This window comes from Chenopodium album, chromosome 24 (genome assembly GCF_948465745.1).
Source record: "Chenopodium album chromosome 24, dcCheAlbu1.1, whole genome shotgun sequence".
NCBI classification, from domain to species: domain Eukaryota; kingdom Viridiplantae; phylum Streptophyta; class Magnoliopsida; order Caryophyllales; family Amaranthaceae; genus Chenopodium; species Chenopodium album.
In genome coordinates this window covers 14,515,016-14,534,175 of record NC_137857.1, presented here as the reverse complement: position 1 = coordinate 14,534,175, position 19,160 = coordinate 14,515,016, and the positions used below count along the sequence as shown (strand labels likewise).

The following is a 19,160-nucleotide window of genomic DNA, read 5'->3' as shown; positions in this document are numbered from 1 at the left end:
CGAAAATTTCTGAGTTTAGGCCTATAGGATTATGTAACACTAGTTATAAACTTATCACCAAGCTGATTTCGGATAGAATTAAACCCTTTCTGTCTAATATTATCAATCCCCTGCAATCGAGTTTCATTCCTGGAAGGGGTATTGAGGACAACATAATTGTGGTCAAGGAGGTGGCTCATGTTTTTAAAAAGGCAAAAAAAAGGGAAGAATGTTTGTGCTCTTAAGTTGGATCTTACCAAGGCATATGATAGTTTGGAGTGGAAATTTATTGAGGATACTCTTTATTTTTTTAAATTTCCACCCTCTCTCATCAAGCTAATACTTAACTGTATCTGTTCCCCTAGTATTGCAGTTTTGTGGAATGGTGAGATTTGTGACTCTTTTAATCCTTCTAGGGGTATAAGGCAGGGTGATCCCTTATCTTCATATATTTTTGTGCTTTGCCTAGAGAGATTATCAATTATGATTGAAAATCAAGTTAGAAATGGTGTGTGGAAACCAATAAAAATGACCTCTTCCATTTTCTTATCTCATATTTTCTATGCGGATGATGTCTTTCTTTTTGGAAATTCCTCAAAGGAAAATATCAATGTGATGCTAACAGTTATCAATGCTTTTGGTGATATCTCAGGTTTGAGAGTGAATCAAGCAAAGTCTTCTATCATCTTTCCTCCTAAGATGAATCATGTAGTTCGAATTAGCACTGCTCATTTTTTTGGTTTTAGATGTACCACTTCTTTTGGCAAATATTTAGGTATTGAGATTAGTCCTAATAAGCTTAAGATTTCACATTATTTGGGACTTTTGGACAAAACCATAGATCGAATTAAAGGGTGGCAAGCTAAACTCCTAAATCTAGCTGGTAGATGCACCTTAATCAAATCGGTTTTAAGCTCTTATCCTGTTTATAACATGCAAACAAATCTTATTCCCTTTACTGTTTTGGATAGGATAGAGCAAGGTTGTAGGAAATTTCTTTGGAATAAGGTTGTCAATATTCATTATAGCCCTAGATTAGGTTGGAAGTATGTTACTATGCCTTTAGCAGCAGGTGGTCTTGGTATAAGAAGGCTTAGGGATTGGAATTTGTGTTTTATGGCAAAATTGGGATGGACTATTTTGAATAATCCTTCAAAGCTTTGGGTTCGAATTTTTAATGAAAAATATTTAAAGAATTCTGCTTTATTTGATTGTGTTTCCAAAGCTTCCCATTCACAATTATGGAAGGATATTCTTAAGGGTAGAATGCTTCTTGCTTCGAGACTTAAGGTTGGTATTGGTAATGGTACTACTACATCTTTGTGGTATCACCATTGGGTGGGTAGTGGTCCTATTTTCACTAGAGTTATAGGTGTTATTTCCCCCCTCATGGCCAATTGGTTTGTTAGTAATATTATTGTTAATGGTGTGTGGCAGTTACAGGATATTGTTTATCTTTTGCCTGATGATTTAATTGCTGAAATTTTATCCACACCTATCTCAACTGTCTCGAATACAGAGGATTTTATTCATTGGACTACTTCAAAATCGGGTGAATTTACCATAAAATCAGCATATCATTCTCTTATCTCATCTTCTTATTATCCCTTCTCTTATTTTTCGGCTTGGAAATCACTTTAGAAAATTACTGTGCCTTCGAAATACAAAATGCTAGTATGGAACATAGTGCATAGTATCCTTCCCGTAGCTGAAAAATTAGCAATTTTCCTCCCTCACATTTCTCCCTTGTGTGCTAGATGTAATTTAGGCAATGAATCTCATATGCATTTATTTAGGGACTGTATTTCTTCAGCAATTTTGTGGAAAGATATTTTTCGCAAAATCAAACTCCCTGCTGCTTTCAATTTTCATCTTTTCTATGATATGGATTGGTATGAGTGGCTTAATTATAATATCAGTTTGGATAATCATTGGAGGATGACCTTTGCTATAGCCTTGTGGCATATTTGGAAGCAAAGAAACACTACTGTTTTTGACTTAAAAATGTACAATTCTAGAGTAGTGTTTAGTCGTTTTATTATTGATTACCAATATACTAACCATATTATGCAGGGTAAAGCCATTGCAGCATCTGTTGCAAGCAGTTCCAACCAAAGAAAGCCATGGAATCCACCTCCCAAAGGTTGGGTGAAGATCAATACGGATGGTTCTTGGGTAAGAATTAACGTTGCTGCAGGAGGAGGAGTGGTGAGAAGGGATGATGGTTCATGGATTATGGGGTTTTCGAGCAAATATAATGCAATTTCAGCCTTTGCTGCAGAAATTCTAGCTGTTAGGGAGGGTCTAGAGATGGTGAAGAGGCTTGAGATGAAGGAAGTGGAGCTTGAAGTGGATGCCTTATCAATTGCTGTCATGTTGCGTTCTGCTGGGAACAATCTCCACCACGAGCTTGCTGCTGTGATAAAGGATATTGAGAAGACAATCGAGTACTTTGATGTTTTTGAGATCATTCATGTGCAAAGAAACCATAATGCTGTGGCTCATGAGTTAGCAGCTATTGGTTTACAGATGAGTGTTGGTCACTGCATTCACATGGCATGCCCTGAGGTTATTCGCCCAATTTATAATGTTGAATTGGCTGCCATTGCTGCTGCACAGGAGGAGCTTCAGGAGGTGCAGGTGGATGATTAACTCCCCTGCCAAACTAAATCAAAATTATATCCTAGTCAATTGGTGTAAGTTTACTTTTAGTGCTAAGTTATTTTCTGCTTTAAGGAGGGGCACTGGTATTTTAGGAGCAACAATTTCTAATTTTCTGTTTCATCAGTTTTTGTTTGCTTCTGCTGTTCAGCCTCAGATTTTGTTTTCGGATTGGGGCTTTGTTTTGTTAATGTGGATTTGTGTTGTAAACATTATTATAAAGTGATATATATCGTCTTTTATGTGTTAAAAAAAAAACTATAAAATTATACGAGTATACTGTTTATAAAAAAATTTAAAAATTATACACTTCTTATTAAAATCAGAAGCAAGCTTTTTATCAATGGTGATATGAGTTTCTTTATATTTTCCTTGTTTCTTAATCCTTTGCACTTTCCCCCTCTAACCCACTCAACTAATTAAGTCACAATAACCATTGTTGCCTCATTGCCCCATGACCACTGCTGTCTCGCTGCTGCCTATCACCGCTGCCGCCTATCACCGCTGCCACATAACCACTATCATCTCGCCACCACCGCTGCCATAACAATTGCAATTTGTTTGTAATTGCTTCGAATAGGCTTGCAATTTGCTTATTGAGTTGATTGCTTGTGAGTTAGGATCATTAATTGCTTTTTTAATTTTTTGAAACAAAAGATCATCAATTGCTTTATTATAATTGGTACCATGGAAATCTCTTCACACTCTTTATTTTATACGGGTATAACAATTTTTACATGGAATCGAAACTCAAAACATTGAATTAACTTGCAATGGTATATAACAAAAAAGAAAAAAAGTAAACACAAAAAAGAACAAAATGACGTCACTTGGGAAGGGAGGTGTAGGTAGCAGAAGCTACACCTACACCGGGGTGTAGTGTAAAATTTTCACTACAGCTCACCCGAAAGTACATTTTTACAGCAAAAGAAGAGTGGGCTGGGCTTTCCAATTCCAATTGTTTTGGCGCGTCCACTTCCAAGTTCCAATTCTCCTTTTACATCGATTATATCGTCCTCACTCTTTTATTCTCCCTACTTCCTAACAACTTCACCTCCCTCTTCTCTCTCTCTTTGAATCTGCAACTCCCAACTTCAACTACTTCAATTACTACAAACTTTATCATCGAATTTGCGAACTCAAATTTCACATTGTAGAGATCTCTCATTGTTCTTCTTCATTGACATATTCTCTTGTGGTTAGTTTTATTAATTTCGCCTCACATTGTTTGTTTTCTATTTGAATTTGAATTAAAATTTGCATACTTCAATTGATTTTGGTTAACTATTTTTATTAATTGCAGGTATTTGATCGGTGAATATGGATGCATTTTTGGTTTGCAAATCTGTAACTGCGCCATTTACTACTAAACCTGTAAGCTCAAATTTTTAATTTTTCATGTTTTGATTTTGGCTATGATTTTATCGAAATTTTGATTGTAGCTTTATTTTGCCGTTTCGAGTTCTGTAGAATGAGAAATGATTTGCCCTTGAATTGTTGCACTTGGGCATGCTTGGATTGAGGGAAAATTATGAAATCGAATATAAGGAAGGAGGAGATAGTAATGGTGTGATTGTAAGGGAAATTATATAGTACTCATTTTGGGTATTAGTTACACTAGTGGAGGGTGGGTAAGTATTACCCTCATTATGAGGATAAAAATTCTTCCATCTCTCTTTTTTCTCATGGCACAACTATCTTATTTTATTTGTAAATATCTTCTGTCCTACAAAACCAACTGCTAATTACTTGTGTTTTTTCAAGTTTGACTTTTATTACTCCTTAATATATTACCTCCAATCCAAGCATGTCCTTAGTATAGTAATTAGTATTCGATGAGACAAGAAGTTGGTGTCACATGTATTGAAATTTCGTGTTTCTTTAACTATTTGTATTAGTAACTTAATACATAGCATATCATTGGACTAGGTATGTATTGTATGTGATTAATATTTCGGGGCTATCTCTTTAGCCACCCGACATCTTCAACATACAATTGGTTGTACCTTGCAAAACTCTTAGTGGTTTGCTGATTAGCATGAATGAGTAAATTGGTTTTTGCTCATTTGTACAAATGAAGGAGTTAATTGATTTTGCTTTAAATACCCATTACTAGATTTGCTCATATGCTAATTAGAGAAATTAAGCGAATTGAGCAAAATTAATTATCTCATTTTGTATGAGCAAAAAAATTGCTCCAATTGTGCAAATTGACGTATACGATAATTGGCTATACATTTACAACTGGTGAGGAGAGGGTGAAATGGGAGAAATGTGTTTTTAATTGTAACTTATTTGATGTATGAATCTAGAATTGAATTAGTTGCCTATTATATTTATCACTTTGGAAGCAGCTTCTGGACTAGTATAAGACTATTAGGATCGATTGGTTAGGGGCTTGGGATAAGGCTGAGTACACTCTGACTAACCAAGACTCTCCTCATGTGTTGCTCATAATGTGTAGTCTAATTTTTGAAGTCTTTGTCATATAGTTGGAAAATATAATAATACCATGTGTTTGTTTTTTAGATCAAGCATTTGAATGTGAATTTAATGGTATGCTCATGGCTCATGAAAATATTTGGTAAATGGTCTTTTAATTGTAGGGCTTATGGATGAACCAGACCAAAGGATTCAGCAGTGCTCCATCTAACTTGGCGATAGGGAGCCGGGTTAATTTTCCTGGGCAGTCAGTTAAGGTTCTTAAGATTAATCGTAAAGCTAGAAAGTGTGGTGGAGCTCTTGCAGCAACTTGTCGCAGTGAAAAAATTTTGGTAGCTAATAGAGGTGAGATTGCAGTCCGTGTGATCCGAACTGCTCATGAGATGGGCATTCCATGTGTTGCAGTCTACTCAACCATAGACAAGGATGCACTCCATGTGAAAATCGCTGATGAATCTGTTTGCATTGGTGAAGCTCCAAGTAATCAATCGTAAGTCACTTACGATAAGATATGATTCTGCTCTATATTTTTAACTTAATTGTTGTTTCTTTAGTGGCAGGGAGGTGCAATGTGATTCATCTTTCTCCTACATATCCATGATATAGGGTCTAAGTAATCTGTATGTTGTTATAATAATAACAAATAGCTATCTTCTATTGCATCAGTAACTTGTATCCCTTTTGTTGGTACTGAGGGCCTAGGACTTTTGGAGAACATGCAATATTTGAATCACTTAGTAGAATAGCAATGTGTTCCAAAATTTGTTGATAAAGTAGAATGGAATGCTAATATATTCTTTGTATGGCGTCTTTGATTACTTATCGACTTTTTGGATAAAGCAAAAAAATAGTGGTACTAAAGAGATAACTCTTTTTATGGTTTATCAAATTATGAACTTCAGTTTGAATTGCAGCCCTTTATGAGAGATTCACTTGTCAATTAGTTTGTTTGCTCACCCGTAAAAGCTCATTAAAATATACATTTAAACTTTTAAAATGATCACTAATATACATTGGACATATTGAATTTGGATCCAGAATTGTTATCCTAATAAATTATTTACTGGTTAAAGTATTTTAAAGGAACCTAATGAACATCACTCCTCCCCTTAAAAATAAAGAAAGAATGAAAGATAGGTAAATAGGTAGATAGATAGAGAGGGAAAGTGGTTGGAGAGGGAAGGAAGGAGGAAAAATGATATATTTTTCTAATTTAATAATCTTTTGTTACTAATTCATTTCCTACAGATATTTGGTGATCCCCAATGTTCTATCTGCTGCTGTAAGTCGTGGATGCAGTATGTTGCATCCTGGGTATGGATTTCTTGCCGAGAATGCTGTTTTTGTTGAGATGTGCAGAGAACATGGAATAAATTTTATTGGACCAAATGTAAGTTGTCCTAATCATATTATGTTTCGATTTGTTGGTTTTTATTGTATAGATTTACACATTATATGTGCATATTGCTGAGAGTACTTTAATAAATTCATGTATCTGTAAAAAGTTTTAAGAAAAAGAAATTATAAAAAACACTAACAAAGATATTTCTTGACTCTTTTTTCAAAAAAAAAAAAAAAGATTATATTAGTTGTATAAAAGAAAAATATTATTCATGCTTTATTTCATTATTCGGTTATGTGATGGGGAAAATAAGTTAATAAAGATTGGGATAATGTAATTAGACAAGATCGGATATATAAATCTTATAGCTTCATTGACTTGTCTTAATTTTTGATAAATTGTTATAAACTTGTTACTCGCATTTAATCACTCAACAAGGAACATTAGAAAGCTTGAAACTTCGCATTGATGAAGTGAAAGTTGATTACAAAAGTAGTATTGTTAACTTACAAATTTTAAATTTAATAATTTTAGGCTACTTTAATTTATCAATGTCCTAATTGTAAGATCTGAATACAAATATGATTAATTGTTTCTTAAACGCTGCAATCCTAATACCTTTTGCGTTCCTTTAATCATTGTCAACTCTATGTGTGCATATGTCCCCTTCCTTTTTCTTATGTACTTTGTGTATAAATTATTTTTCCTTTCTTAATGTTCTACTTTAATCTCTATTATTATATAATTTTCTTTTTTTGAATTTTTGTTAATTTTTTTTCTTCTTATATTCTCTTCATTAGTTTCAACCATAGAATTATGATAATTACTGTAATGATAAATGATTTACTATTAAAGATTTAAAGGTGTAGCCATAATTTTAAGACTAGAGAGCTTTTAGTAAAATGTAGAAAAATAAGTATTGTAGATGATCTTATGTGTAAAACTTTTGATAATACTTCCTACCAATTTTTTTATCAACTATTGAGTATTTACTTGCAATTATTTGACTTTTAAAGATTTTGTACCAATTGTTTATATATTTATATTTTACTTTTTTGTTTATTGTTTAAACTTTTTCTATCATATATAAATTTTCAAAAAGTTGATATTTGATTAATGGATAAGAAAGAAAGAAAAAGAAATTAAGAGGTGGAATGAGTTTGAATCTTTTAAATGAAGTACTTTTTTTTTCAGTTTGTTTTTGTTGTAGATGAGATATAATGTTATGGATATATATAAAGTGTTGGTTGTAATCAGATTTGTTTCCAAGTGTTGCCACTTGTAGCAAAGTCGTGTATACTCTTTTTCTAGTGTGACAAAACTAAATGATTAATACAATAAGACAGATATTTGTTTTTAGTTCCTTTAAATTCTTTTGTATAGGGACTAACTAAAGAAATGATTGAGATGTGGAGTTAGGTCGTGGAGATCGGGCCTCTACCAGCCCACTTGTGGCTTCAGTCGCTTCACCCCTGTTTATAGAGAATTGTATCTCTACTTATTTCTGCATATCATACCAGCCAACATCTAAGTTCAGTTATGAGTGATGATCATAAAGTTTTGAGGGGCATGCTATATAGCTATATAAGTTACCTGTTGGAATATTATTTACTTTTGTTGGCATTTGGAAGCTTGTTGTAATATTTCATTGCAACTTTGCAAGAAACACTGATTTCAGGAAAATCATATATAACATGTCTAAACTTTTTGTTCTTTTATTTCGATTGCAAATCTAACATAAATTTACTATTTCATGAAGCATTCTTACTATTTTGCAAGTATAAAGAGGTTCAAACTTTCAAATTTTATTATATACAAAATGTGAACTTCCAAACCCTTAGTCTAAGGCTAGCTGTAGAAAGTAAGTTGCTTTTCCAGGAACATGTATCACTTAAAATCCCTCATTTTTCCCAAAAATAGTATTTGAAAATGCATCAGATACCAAAGTTAATTTTATTTTATTTTATTTCCTACCTGGATTTCAAGATTTCTAAAATATTATATCTTCCCTTTTTTCACTGATATCTCTCGTTTTGAATTAACAAGCTTCTTAATCTGATGAAAACATTTTTTATATGTTGACATTTACATAAATTGGTTTAGAAACACTCCAGTACAATTGATACTTTAGAATTATCTATATGCTTTAAAATTAAAACTTAGATTTGACCGAATACAGTTGACCCCTGCACCGCTCAGATTCTGCACAACGAGCAACGAGCTGTTAAAAAGGGGTGAATTTAAGGTTTTAAGCTCTATAGGCTATATTGTGGGCTTTTAAGTTGTTTTGGCCTATACAATACTTCAGATGTCATATGTGTCCTATCAATTCATACCCTTTTCAAAAAGGTTCAATACTAGTAGTATGGAGTGGAATGGAGAAAATTTTAGTTTGACACAAGGTGACCTTCTCTTTGTGGACAACATATTAAAGGAAGAGCCTGAAATTATGACTTAAGTTCTGTATAACTCTTATATACAGGGAAATGATGTGTCTCATTTAATTTCTCTTTAATCCTTACATGTCTTTTGGTGATGCTTGTTTAATTTTATCTATGTAAATCTTGTAACTGCCATCTTCCACCTCAACACTCAAGAAGATACGAAGTATAAACTTGTTTTACACTCTAATACTATTGAAATTATCCAGCCAGATAGCATCCGTGTCATGGGTGACAAGTCAACTGCTAGAGAAACCATGAAGAAGGCTGGTGTTCCAACTGTTCCAGGAAGTGATGGATTGTTGCAGGTAAAATTGATTGCCATTACGTTTCATTGTACAATTGATTAAAACTACTTTGAGTTCTAGCACTTGGTCATCTTTTCTTGCAGACTTAGTTTTCTAACATGTAGCTATGTCTTTTGTAATAATGTGCAGAGCACAGATGAAGCAATAAAGCTTGCTCATGAAATTGGTTTCCCTGTTATGATTAAGGTACTACTTTGCATTTCTGGAATATGTTAACATATCAAATTTATTTTGAACCCTACACTGAGAGCATGCATCTGTATGTTCCATCCTTTTCTCCAAGAATAAGGGTTTTTTTTTTTTTTTTTTTTTTTTTGGGTGGTAAGCCTCTTTCTTACTAACTCACAGCAAATATGCTTTTGGGTTGTTGATTAGATATTATGCCCATGCTATGTACGTAATATGTTATATTATGACATTGAAAAATTAATAGCAAAAGCATTTAACTAATTTGATTCTCCTCCTAGCCTACTAGGTGGCATTGGATATGATGTTGTCAATTATGCTCCTATTAAAATGGAGATATGAGTACTTGTGTGGTTTTTTAAAGCACAAAATTCTTTTCTGTACACCACTTTTCACTTTATTTAAATAAGAGTGTGATTCTATGATTGAAGTTTTTGCTTTTATTTATCTATTTAAATTTTTTATTTATTATATTATGCTGGCTCATTATTATTCAGGTGTCAGATATGAACATAAAATTAGGTTGTCTTCATCTTCAAATGTTCAGATATTCATCTTGAATGGGCTTTGTTTTGAAGACCTCTACATCTAGTTTTTGCCATATGTATGATACGATGCTAGAGAATTCCAATTTCTTTCATTTTTCTTAAGTATTGAAATTGGAGGATCTAAAAATATTCTCCATCAAAAGCTCAAATATCATGTAGGTGTATTAAAGTGTTGCCCACTAAAGCTTTTAGATCTTATACTCATGTTGATATTGTATTCTCATTGCAACAGATACATCTGTTTAGTAATTGTATTTGCTGAAATTTTATCAAATAGTCTGTGCTTTGGTATCAAATAAATATGTTGTATTTTGTACCTTATGCATGTGGTTTGGCTTTATTCATAAAGTGTGTGCTTTGTAATTTGGTAACATCATTACATTCTATTTGTTGCCCGGCATACAATGCCAAAAAATCTTCATTATTCCCAGAGAATCTTAAATTTTTTTGTTGGAAGGCAACTGCAGGGGGTGGTGGCCGTGGGATGCGTCTTGCTAAGGAGCCGGATGAATTCGTGAAGTTGCTGCAGGTGATAATAAATTGCTTCTTTTTTTCAAAATATTTGTACATTTTCATCGACCAACGCTGTTTTTTTAAAAGCTGTAACAACAGTCCAGTGAGTCTTCTATTTCATGCTTGAGAGTTTTTATTTACTCTGTGGATGCCTGATATTGGTGTATGTATGTCCAGACAAAAATTGGTATTGTTGCTTCTTTCTTTAACTTTTGACGATTTTCGTACCAGCAAGCTAAGAGTGAGGCTGCAGCTGCATTTGGAAATGATGGAGTGTACTTGGAGAAGTATGTACAAAATCCAAGGCATATTGAATTCCAGGTATTCAACAAAAAAATTATGGTGTTTTGGTTGGTTTATATGCTGCTGTTACAACTATGACATTTGCTCTGTATTGCTGGGGCATATATGAGTGCCGGATGCTATTGATGTTTTGCTTTAGGACCTAGAACACAAAATCTTATCTATTTTCTTGTAGGAGGTTTGGGTAGGGTTAGTGAGCCTTGAGAAGATACACTCATTTTAATCTATGGCTCAGGCCAGAAGCTTAGTCAACCTGAAATTAATATTTTTTTAAAAATTTATTTCATTTTTCTGCTCAGTGGATGGCTTTGAATAAATTAAATATTTTATTATTTATGATTAAAATGATACTACACTAACTAAAGAAAAAGTATGATTTGATGTGATACAAAGTGTTGTATTGTTGATGGGCTAAAAAAATTCAGAGATAAGTAAATTCTGGGGCTTTTGTTTGGACACTTGTCTTTCTCTCCTTTTATAAATTTAAATGGGAGGATGTAAGTTAGTTTTCCATTTCAAGGAATACATGTAAAAAATTCTATTGATCGAATTTGTGTTTGTTAGTCTTCCTTTTTTGTCTTCCAATTCTTATCAAATAATAAAGTCTTCAACATCTGCTACTGGTAATAAGTTACAGATCTGTATACTTATTTCACCAAAATAAATAAAGTGTTGTGGAAAATTCTAAATAAGTCGAGTTTAATACTTTCAATAGGAGTCAAATGAGGATGCGTCTTTTTGGATAGGTGGTTTAGTTTATGAGTTAAATTGTATGAGTCGCCAATAAGGCTATTACGTTGCATTTCACTTACTCATTCTAATTGTATATTGCTATCCTTAACAGGTTCTTGCAGATAAATATGGAAATGTTATTCACTTTGGAGAGCGTGATTGCAGTATTCAGGTATGTCCTTTGATTTTAATTGCTTCCTTCCCGCATGCAACCAAGTCAATTTTTTTTACTTCTTTCCATGTAGGCTTCTTTTGTGCTGTCAGATGTTAAGCTATTTGTTTTTTGATCTGGATTTATTCTGCCTTATCTTTGGGATGGGTTGAATAAAATGAATTCAAACTTAGTTATTTGTGGTGAAACTAACTCATTGCCAGGTTTTCTTAAATCTAATACATGGACCTTAAAACTCTGCTGCAAATTAGAAGAGAGAAATATTTTGTGGCGCTAGTCTGGAAGTTTCTGATTCATTTGTGCTGTAGTAAAAAAGCAAAGAAGAAAAGTGAAAGCATGTTTGAATAAAATGTCAACGAATAACTAAGGGAGTTATTAAATTATCAATAGATGCATTTGGGAGCAAATCATAATATAATTTCTCTCTTGTGCACAAAATATGAAGTTGTCTTTGGGATTTTTTTGGTTGTTATGTCTTATGTGTGGGCTCATATTGCATTAGCCCTTAAGAGTAGGAACTTTTCATTGTGCATGTACTACGTTGGTGGAGCATTGTGTCATTTCACCATTTCACGTGAAGACATATCATCTTAGACATGATCTCTCTCCCATTATATATATTTTTTCTCCCTCAAAGAAATTGGACATGTAACTCGTGATATAGAGGTGAATGTGTTGATTTTGTGAACGGATATTGCAACCTCCAGCTTAGTTATCCCTGAATAAATGGGAAACAAGGTTTTGTATCAAGTTACATGAGGGTAATTTAAGTGATTTTAGTCGCCTCCCTCCACCTCTCTCATTTTACAATCCCTATTGACCTAATTTTAGGCTCTATCCCATGACGATTGACAAAACCTCCTCCTCTCTTCTTATACTCCATGGTCCCCATTTCTTCTTCTTCCACCTTATTTTCCCTCTTGACTCCTCTAGCTCTACAGCTCTTTATTGGAACCTTATCCCTTTTGTCAATGGTGTTGGTTTAGATTCAAAACACAAATGGTTGAATAAGGCAACAAGAGTTTTCGATCAAAACCCATTATGGCCTAAGACCTATAAAAAGATACATTATTTGGACATAGGTTTGAGTATCCAGTACAGGTATGGACAATTTCGAGTGTGAGGTAAGTCCAAAAATTTTGGACACAGGGTCGTTGTTCAACTTTGGACACGCATACAGGGATACAACTTTAAAATTTTTAATAATTTTTTAGTTAATAACTATTTAGATAAATTATAAGTTTATAATTACTCCCAAACGAAAAGCCCTTCCAGCTTCTTTGTTGTCCTGCATGCAAGATTTTTCTTTTATGTGTGTATTAATTATTAGCTGATGACTTAAAAGACACATATCACTCACACCTTAACCGCAATTCCACTCATTTAAAAAAGTATTACAAAAATTCAGCTGTTGACCACTTATAGATATCTATATATCATCCTGATCACCTACTTTCGCCTTGATGTTCCTTCAAACCTTCACAAGTGTAGGATTTTTTATTTTTATTGCTGGGGGGGGGGGGGGGGACTGCAACTACAGTAACAAATAACTTGCTTTCCCTCTCTACGTCGGCAGCAAATCACTGGCGATATCATCTTTCCTCCTTAAATATTTCTCCTCCGCAACCTTGTCTTTGTACAGTTGTACCTGATGACAACATGGTGTGTCCTGGCTGCATGCCATACCCTGTTCCATGTCGGGACAACTTGGGTATGGCAGCATTTTTGCCTTGTCCGAGTAACACACAGATACAAGCAAGGGACAAAACCAGTAATAAGTGAATATGGAATTGTGGTTAGGGAATATAAACTTACAAAGAAGAGGATATTAATTGTGGTTGAATGATGAACCTGTTCCAAACCTGTTCTTTATCACACAACCTTGACCAAGCGAATGCCTGGATCCATTTTATCAATTTCCCTCTCAACAAGTTTTAAGCAATTGGATAGATACTTATACAAAAGGGCTACAATTCTGGATGCATAACAGAGAAAATGAGAAGCCCCTGCCTGCCATAATTAAGATCCACCCCTGAATGGAGGTAGTAGTACCTAAATCTTATGTATTCTATGAATCCACCACTTGCGCTGCATATTTTCTTATGAGAATAAATTGAGTTTGGCTGAAATCCTCCGATCTGCATATGTTTCCACCTTACTAGTGTGCTAATGTTTATTTGGCTGTCTTTCTATCCAGAGGAGAAACCAGAAGCTACTTGAAGAAGCACCTTCTCCTGCATTGACTCCGGAGTTAAGGAAAGCCATGGGTGATGCTGCTGTTGCTGCAGCAGCATCTATAGGTTACATTGGTGTAGGAACAGTGGAATTCCTTTTGGACGAAAGAGGTTCTTTCTACTTCATGGAAATGAACACCCGAATCCAGGTAGACAGAAATCATGAAATAATACAGTATATAATATCTTAATTTGATAGGTTTGGTGTATTACTTGATTTTTATCATTCTTGTATGAAGGTTGAGCATCCAGTGACAGAAATGATATCGTCAGTTGACTTGATTGAAGAACAAATTCGAGTGGCTATGGGAGAGAAACTCCGCTACAAACAGGTATATATCATTATATTTCTGTAAGAATATCTCTGCATAGCTATTGTGGTGCTTGATTAATTATCACTTGTCAATTTACAGGAAGATATAGTGCTAAGTGGACATTCAATTGAATGCCGAATCAACGCAGAAGATGCATTCAAAGGATTCCGTCCTGGACCTGGTATGGAATTTTTTTTGTTGCATTGCCTAGAGTCATACTTAGATCCGTTCTATATTCCCATTCAAGTTATAAATATAAATACTAGCATTTCCAGAATCTGTAATGATCTAATTTCTCAGCCACAAGACCCCCTTACCCCTCTTTGTGTAACTATTTGCTCTCCTCCAAGTCTAAGTTGGTTGGGAAGGAATGGCTATCTACATGCTTTCAAACTTGATATTTACTGTCAGCACCACAGTGGCCATGATTGATGCATGTGCATGTTGAAAACAATAAGGATGAGTTTATATTTTGAAATTCTTCAAAATTATATATATAGAAAGATCTTCTGTCATTTTCAATGAACTGTCATGGACTAAGAGATAAAAAATTATGACCAAATTGGTGTCAGTTCCCTACTAAGATGGATACATCTCTTCTATCCTGTTCAACAAGCTACACCAAGGTACAAAAGATTGATGCTGACTTATCATTTTTATTTCAGGAAAAATTACCAGTTACTTGCCTGCTGGAGGACCGTTTGTGAGGATGGATAGCCATGTTTATCCTGGTTATGTTGTTCCACCAAGCTATGACTCTCTACTTGGCAAGGTATGTCTACTAGTTCAAACTTTCTCTGTGTGACATCGAAGATTCTCTCTCCCTTACCAGCTTTAAATTTATTCAAAATTTATTATGTTGGATATGCCGGTTCTCAATTTTTAATACGGATTTAAGAGTTTTTTATGCTTTGTGCTTGTGGAAGAGATCAGTCCATCTTAAGGGTCTTTTTAGTTTCCTTTCCCTATTTTTTAAGTTATCCAAATAGGAAAATAATTATATTCTGCTCTTCCCCTCTATCCTTTTCACCAAAATGGTATCTGAAGTTTATGGTTATTTCTATTATACTTCCTCTGTCCTTTTTATTAATTGTACCATTTGGACTTTTTCACTATGCATACATGTCTCTTTGACTATCTTTTGTGTTTAATACGCAAGAAAATATTTAGTCATGTGGGAATGGGATCTTATTAGATACATCTTGATTCATGCTTTCTAAATATCAAATTTTTATATTTTTACAAAAGCAAATTGAAGATATTAATGAACAAAGTTTTGCATTGGCAAGTGTGAATTTTAAATGGCGCAATAAAAAAGATATTAAAAAAAAAAACACTGGAGAAAGTATGATCTTCGAAAGCTCACAATACCTTTGCTTTTTACCAATCTTTTTTCTCTCCATTGATGTTAAAATTCTCATAAATCCTTTGTATTTACCTTCTCTATCTCCAATGAAACTCCGAATTTTCCATTTTATATATTCCCTATGATATTGCCGACCGTTTGAGTTTCTGGGTTAGGTCCACCAACTAAAATATTGTTTTGTTACCTTCTTTTCAAATTTTTTATTCACCTTTAGTCAACAAAGGGCCACCTATCCTCTGACCTGAAAAAATAAATATTGTTTATCCATTATAATTTACTTTCCCATCACCAAATTTCTCCCATATCTATGTGCCCAAGAGAAGTGAGAATATCTTTGGGGGACAGAGGGTAGTAGTTTTGTACCCTAAAACAAAGTATTTAACTTGACTTTTGTTGATTTGATAAGCATGTTTTTCTAACTCTTTCCACTTTTCATGTATTCCCATGTTTCTTACAATTCTACCTTGGATAGTTTTATGTCACAATGTGCTTGATATCTTCACATTAGTGTCATTTGTATTTAATTAACATATAGCATCTTTATTTATTGTAGCTGATTGTCTGGGCTCCAACTCGAGAGAAAGCAATTGCACGTATGAAGAGGGCTCTCGATGATACAATTATTACAGGTATGTGTGAAGTAACTCTGCTGAAGATGTTATAAAATTCAGCACATGTTTGTGGTTGTTTAAACATATTTGGCTTGGTTGAAGAAATTAGGACTTGGCAGGCTGCCAATAATGCTTTAGAGAATCTCATACTTATGTTCTGGCAAGTCTTTTCGTATATAAAATTTGTGGTCTCATCCTTTCATCAGTAATCAACTGATATTCTACATGCAGGGGTCCCCACAACTATTGAATACCATAAACTAATTCTTGATATTGAGGTGAGTACTTATCTTACAAATTTTGCTATCATTTTTGGCATTATCATTTCTTCTTCATATTGAGGTGAATTCATCTTACAAATCCCATCTTATCTGATTCTTGTATCTTTGCTTATTTACAGGATTTTAAAAACGGAAATGTAGATACCGCTTTCATTCCCAAGCATGAACAGGAATTGGCTGAGGTAGGACTTTTGAATAAACCCCATTAATTTTTTTCAATGTTTTATCATGTGTTTCCCTTTTGACGTTGAAGGGCTAATTATTTATGCTAATCCATTATCCCAATGATATTGGTCACAAAAGCCGAGAGATCTATTGAGTGAAAGTAAAAACATCAGCCTCACACTTGCCAGATTAGATATAACAGATGATTTTGTAATTTTTTTTTATTTTTTATTATTATTTTTTTTCGGTAGGGAGGGTGGGACACAGAGAAAGGGTGGGGGCCTGGGGATGGTGGTGGGGTGGGGTGGGGGGTGGGTGGGAGGTGGGAAGGAGTAAGAATGGCTCTAAGTAAAAGAGTTAAGAGTGATATTGCTGGGACTTCGGATGAAATTTGAAGGATAACAATCTTAAATTGGCAAATGAAAGCTATATCTAAGGGACTATGATTTAGTTTTCTCTTGTTGTGGGCCTACTCTATTCAATGAGCCATACCACATAATCGTTTTATATTCATCAAATTAATGTCTGTAAGATGAAGGGACCTTTGACGTAAAATTACACGTATTAGGTATATTCTTTAATCTCTGAGTAAGTGAGTAGCACCATAAACCTCTAATCTATAGCATCAATCTGTATAGGGGGGAAGGTGAGAAGGAGTAAGAATGGCTCTAAGTAAAAGAGTTAAGAATGATATTGCTGGGAATTCAGATGAAATTTGAAGAATAACAATCTTAAATTGGCAAATGAAAGCTATATCTAAGGGACTATGATTTAGTTTTCTCTTGTTGTGGGCCTACTCTATTCAATGAGCCATACCACATAATCGTTTTATATTCATCAAATTAATGTCTGTATGATGAAGGGACCTTTGACGTAAAATTACACGTATTAGGTATATTCTTTAATCTCTGAGTAAGTGAGTAGCACCATAAACCTCTAATCTATAGCATCAATCTGTATAGTAGGGTTTCTAATGAAAATTGAAATCCTGGCAATGGATTAAATTCCAGTTGTCCAGGTTAATTAGCACTAATAATCTATAGATTTAGTCACTATTTGGAGAGAGTTGTTTGAGGTCAAAGTCATCTATATGGTACATGGGTGTTTTGCGTCATATTATCGTTCATATAGGGTGTAAGAACATGAATCATCGCCAATTTGTGCTACATGCAATGGGCAGTTGGGCACAGTACATGTGTCTTTTAGTCTGTTGCTCTTGCAGGATTCCTGAAGGCATCGTGGCCTAGCCATAGATCATTCTTTGCAGGTGCAGCCAATCAAGTGGCCAAAACCTGACTTGCAGTCTGTTGATACTGTGTGCATGTAATAATTCTGTATAATTAATTGATTATATAATTGAAAGAGAAATTTTTCTCTTGATCACTGAATAAGGAAATGGCAATGGGAAAGATGCTTCTTTTCAGTTGAGTTTATTGCATAAACAACTAGCCTGTCAAATGTTTTATTAGCACCCTGCTTGAGCCTGACATTGTTTTTATACTTGATGAGATTTCGAGGTAAATTGGACTGAAATTGTGGTTGCCAACCGTCCACAAGATTGACTTTCAGTAGTTTGCTAGCCAACTTTGCTTGTCAATATATTCATTGCTTTCCATTTATAAAATTTTCTTGAATTTATGACATTTGATTCTGGCATTGGTCAGCATCTGAATCGTTAACTTTTCTTGAATGCAGCCCCAAAAGATTGTTCCTGCAACTCCTGCCAAAGAACTGACTGGTGCAACTGCCTAAGTACTGCTTCGGTTAGGCACTGATCTACCTCTGTACCTGCATCCATTGAATCACCTCTTCTTTTTCGTAATGAATTATCTTCTCCAAATGAGGCAACAAAAATAGGCAGCAAATCCAGCTGGAAGAACTTGGGCATTTAACATCAATATATAGTATCCCTCCTTCCTAGGTCCCTGAAAAATAGAAAAGACTATTGTATGAACTACAAATCATTTATAAAAAGTTTGCTACATTATTAGCTCATCACTAGTATGTTTTCTTTTTATATGGGAGATTGATTATGGTTTCTAAATGAAGATGAAGGTTATCTGAGCACTTGGAGTTGAAAAATTTGCATCTGGAGGTCTCAGTGCTGTCGAGTTTAATCAATTGTTTAGATTTAATATTCGTGGGATTTTGCATGTCGAGTGCTGTATTTTTTGCATTACACAATATATACTTCATTTTTTTTAGATGTAACACTTCCCTTATTTGAAAGTTAAGAAATAGCAGCAATATTTTTAAACTGTGGTAACTGGTAAGTCATATATGTTGTAAAATACTTTTATTTCCATTATTGAAGCCATTCATCCACAAATTAATTACCGGAGTCTCATTTTTTATCTCCAACTCCAAGTGGTCATACCCATTGACGCACCATCTGTGTCTTCTCTGATTCTGAGTTACTATCACTCTCAATCCATGAGACTCCACCAATCCAACATTCATTAAAACCCACCCTCCACTAGTGCCACTGCTCAGCGGTGCTGAACACCATGTTGTCGAGAAATTGACAAGAAGAAATTGACAAGAAATTATCAGAAAATTTAG

General features: G+C 34.1%; 1 protein-coding gene across 1 annotated transcript; it reads left to right on the top strand.

Moving 5' to 3' along the window:
* Window positions 1–3,653: 3,653 nt before the first annotated feature.
* Window positions 3,654–18,802, top strand: LOC145610004 (biotin carboxylase 2, chloroplastic). The gene is made up of 17 exons (XM_081665248.1): window positions 3,654–3,838; window positions 3,944–4,014; window positions 5,247–5,572; window positions 6,331–6,472; window positions 9,075–9,173; window positions 9,303–9,359; window positions 10,365–10,436; window positions 10,652–10,741; window positions 11,568–11,627; window positions 13,825–14,010; window positions 14,101–14,193; window positions 14,275–14,356; window positions 14,841–14,947; window positions 16,095–16,170; window positions 16,384–16,430; window positions 16,553–16,615; window positions 18,294–18,802. Exons 2-17 carry the CDS (start codon window positions 3,961–3,963, stop codon window positions 18,348–18,350), a joined length of 1,611 nt encoding a protein of 536 aa, XP_081521374.1. The 5' UTR covers window positions 3,654–3,838; window positions 3,944–3,960; the 3' UTR covers window positions 18,351–18,802.
* Window positions 18,803–19,160: the final 358 nt, after the last annotated feature.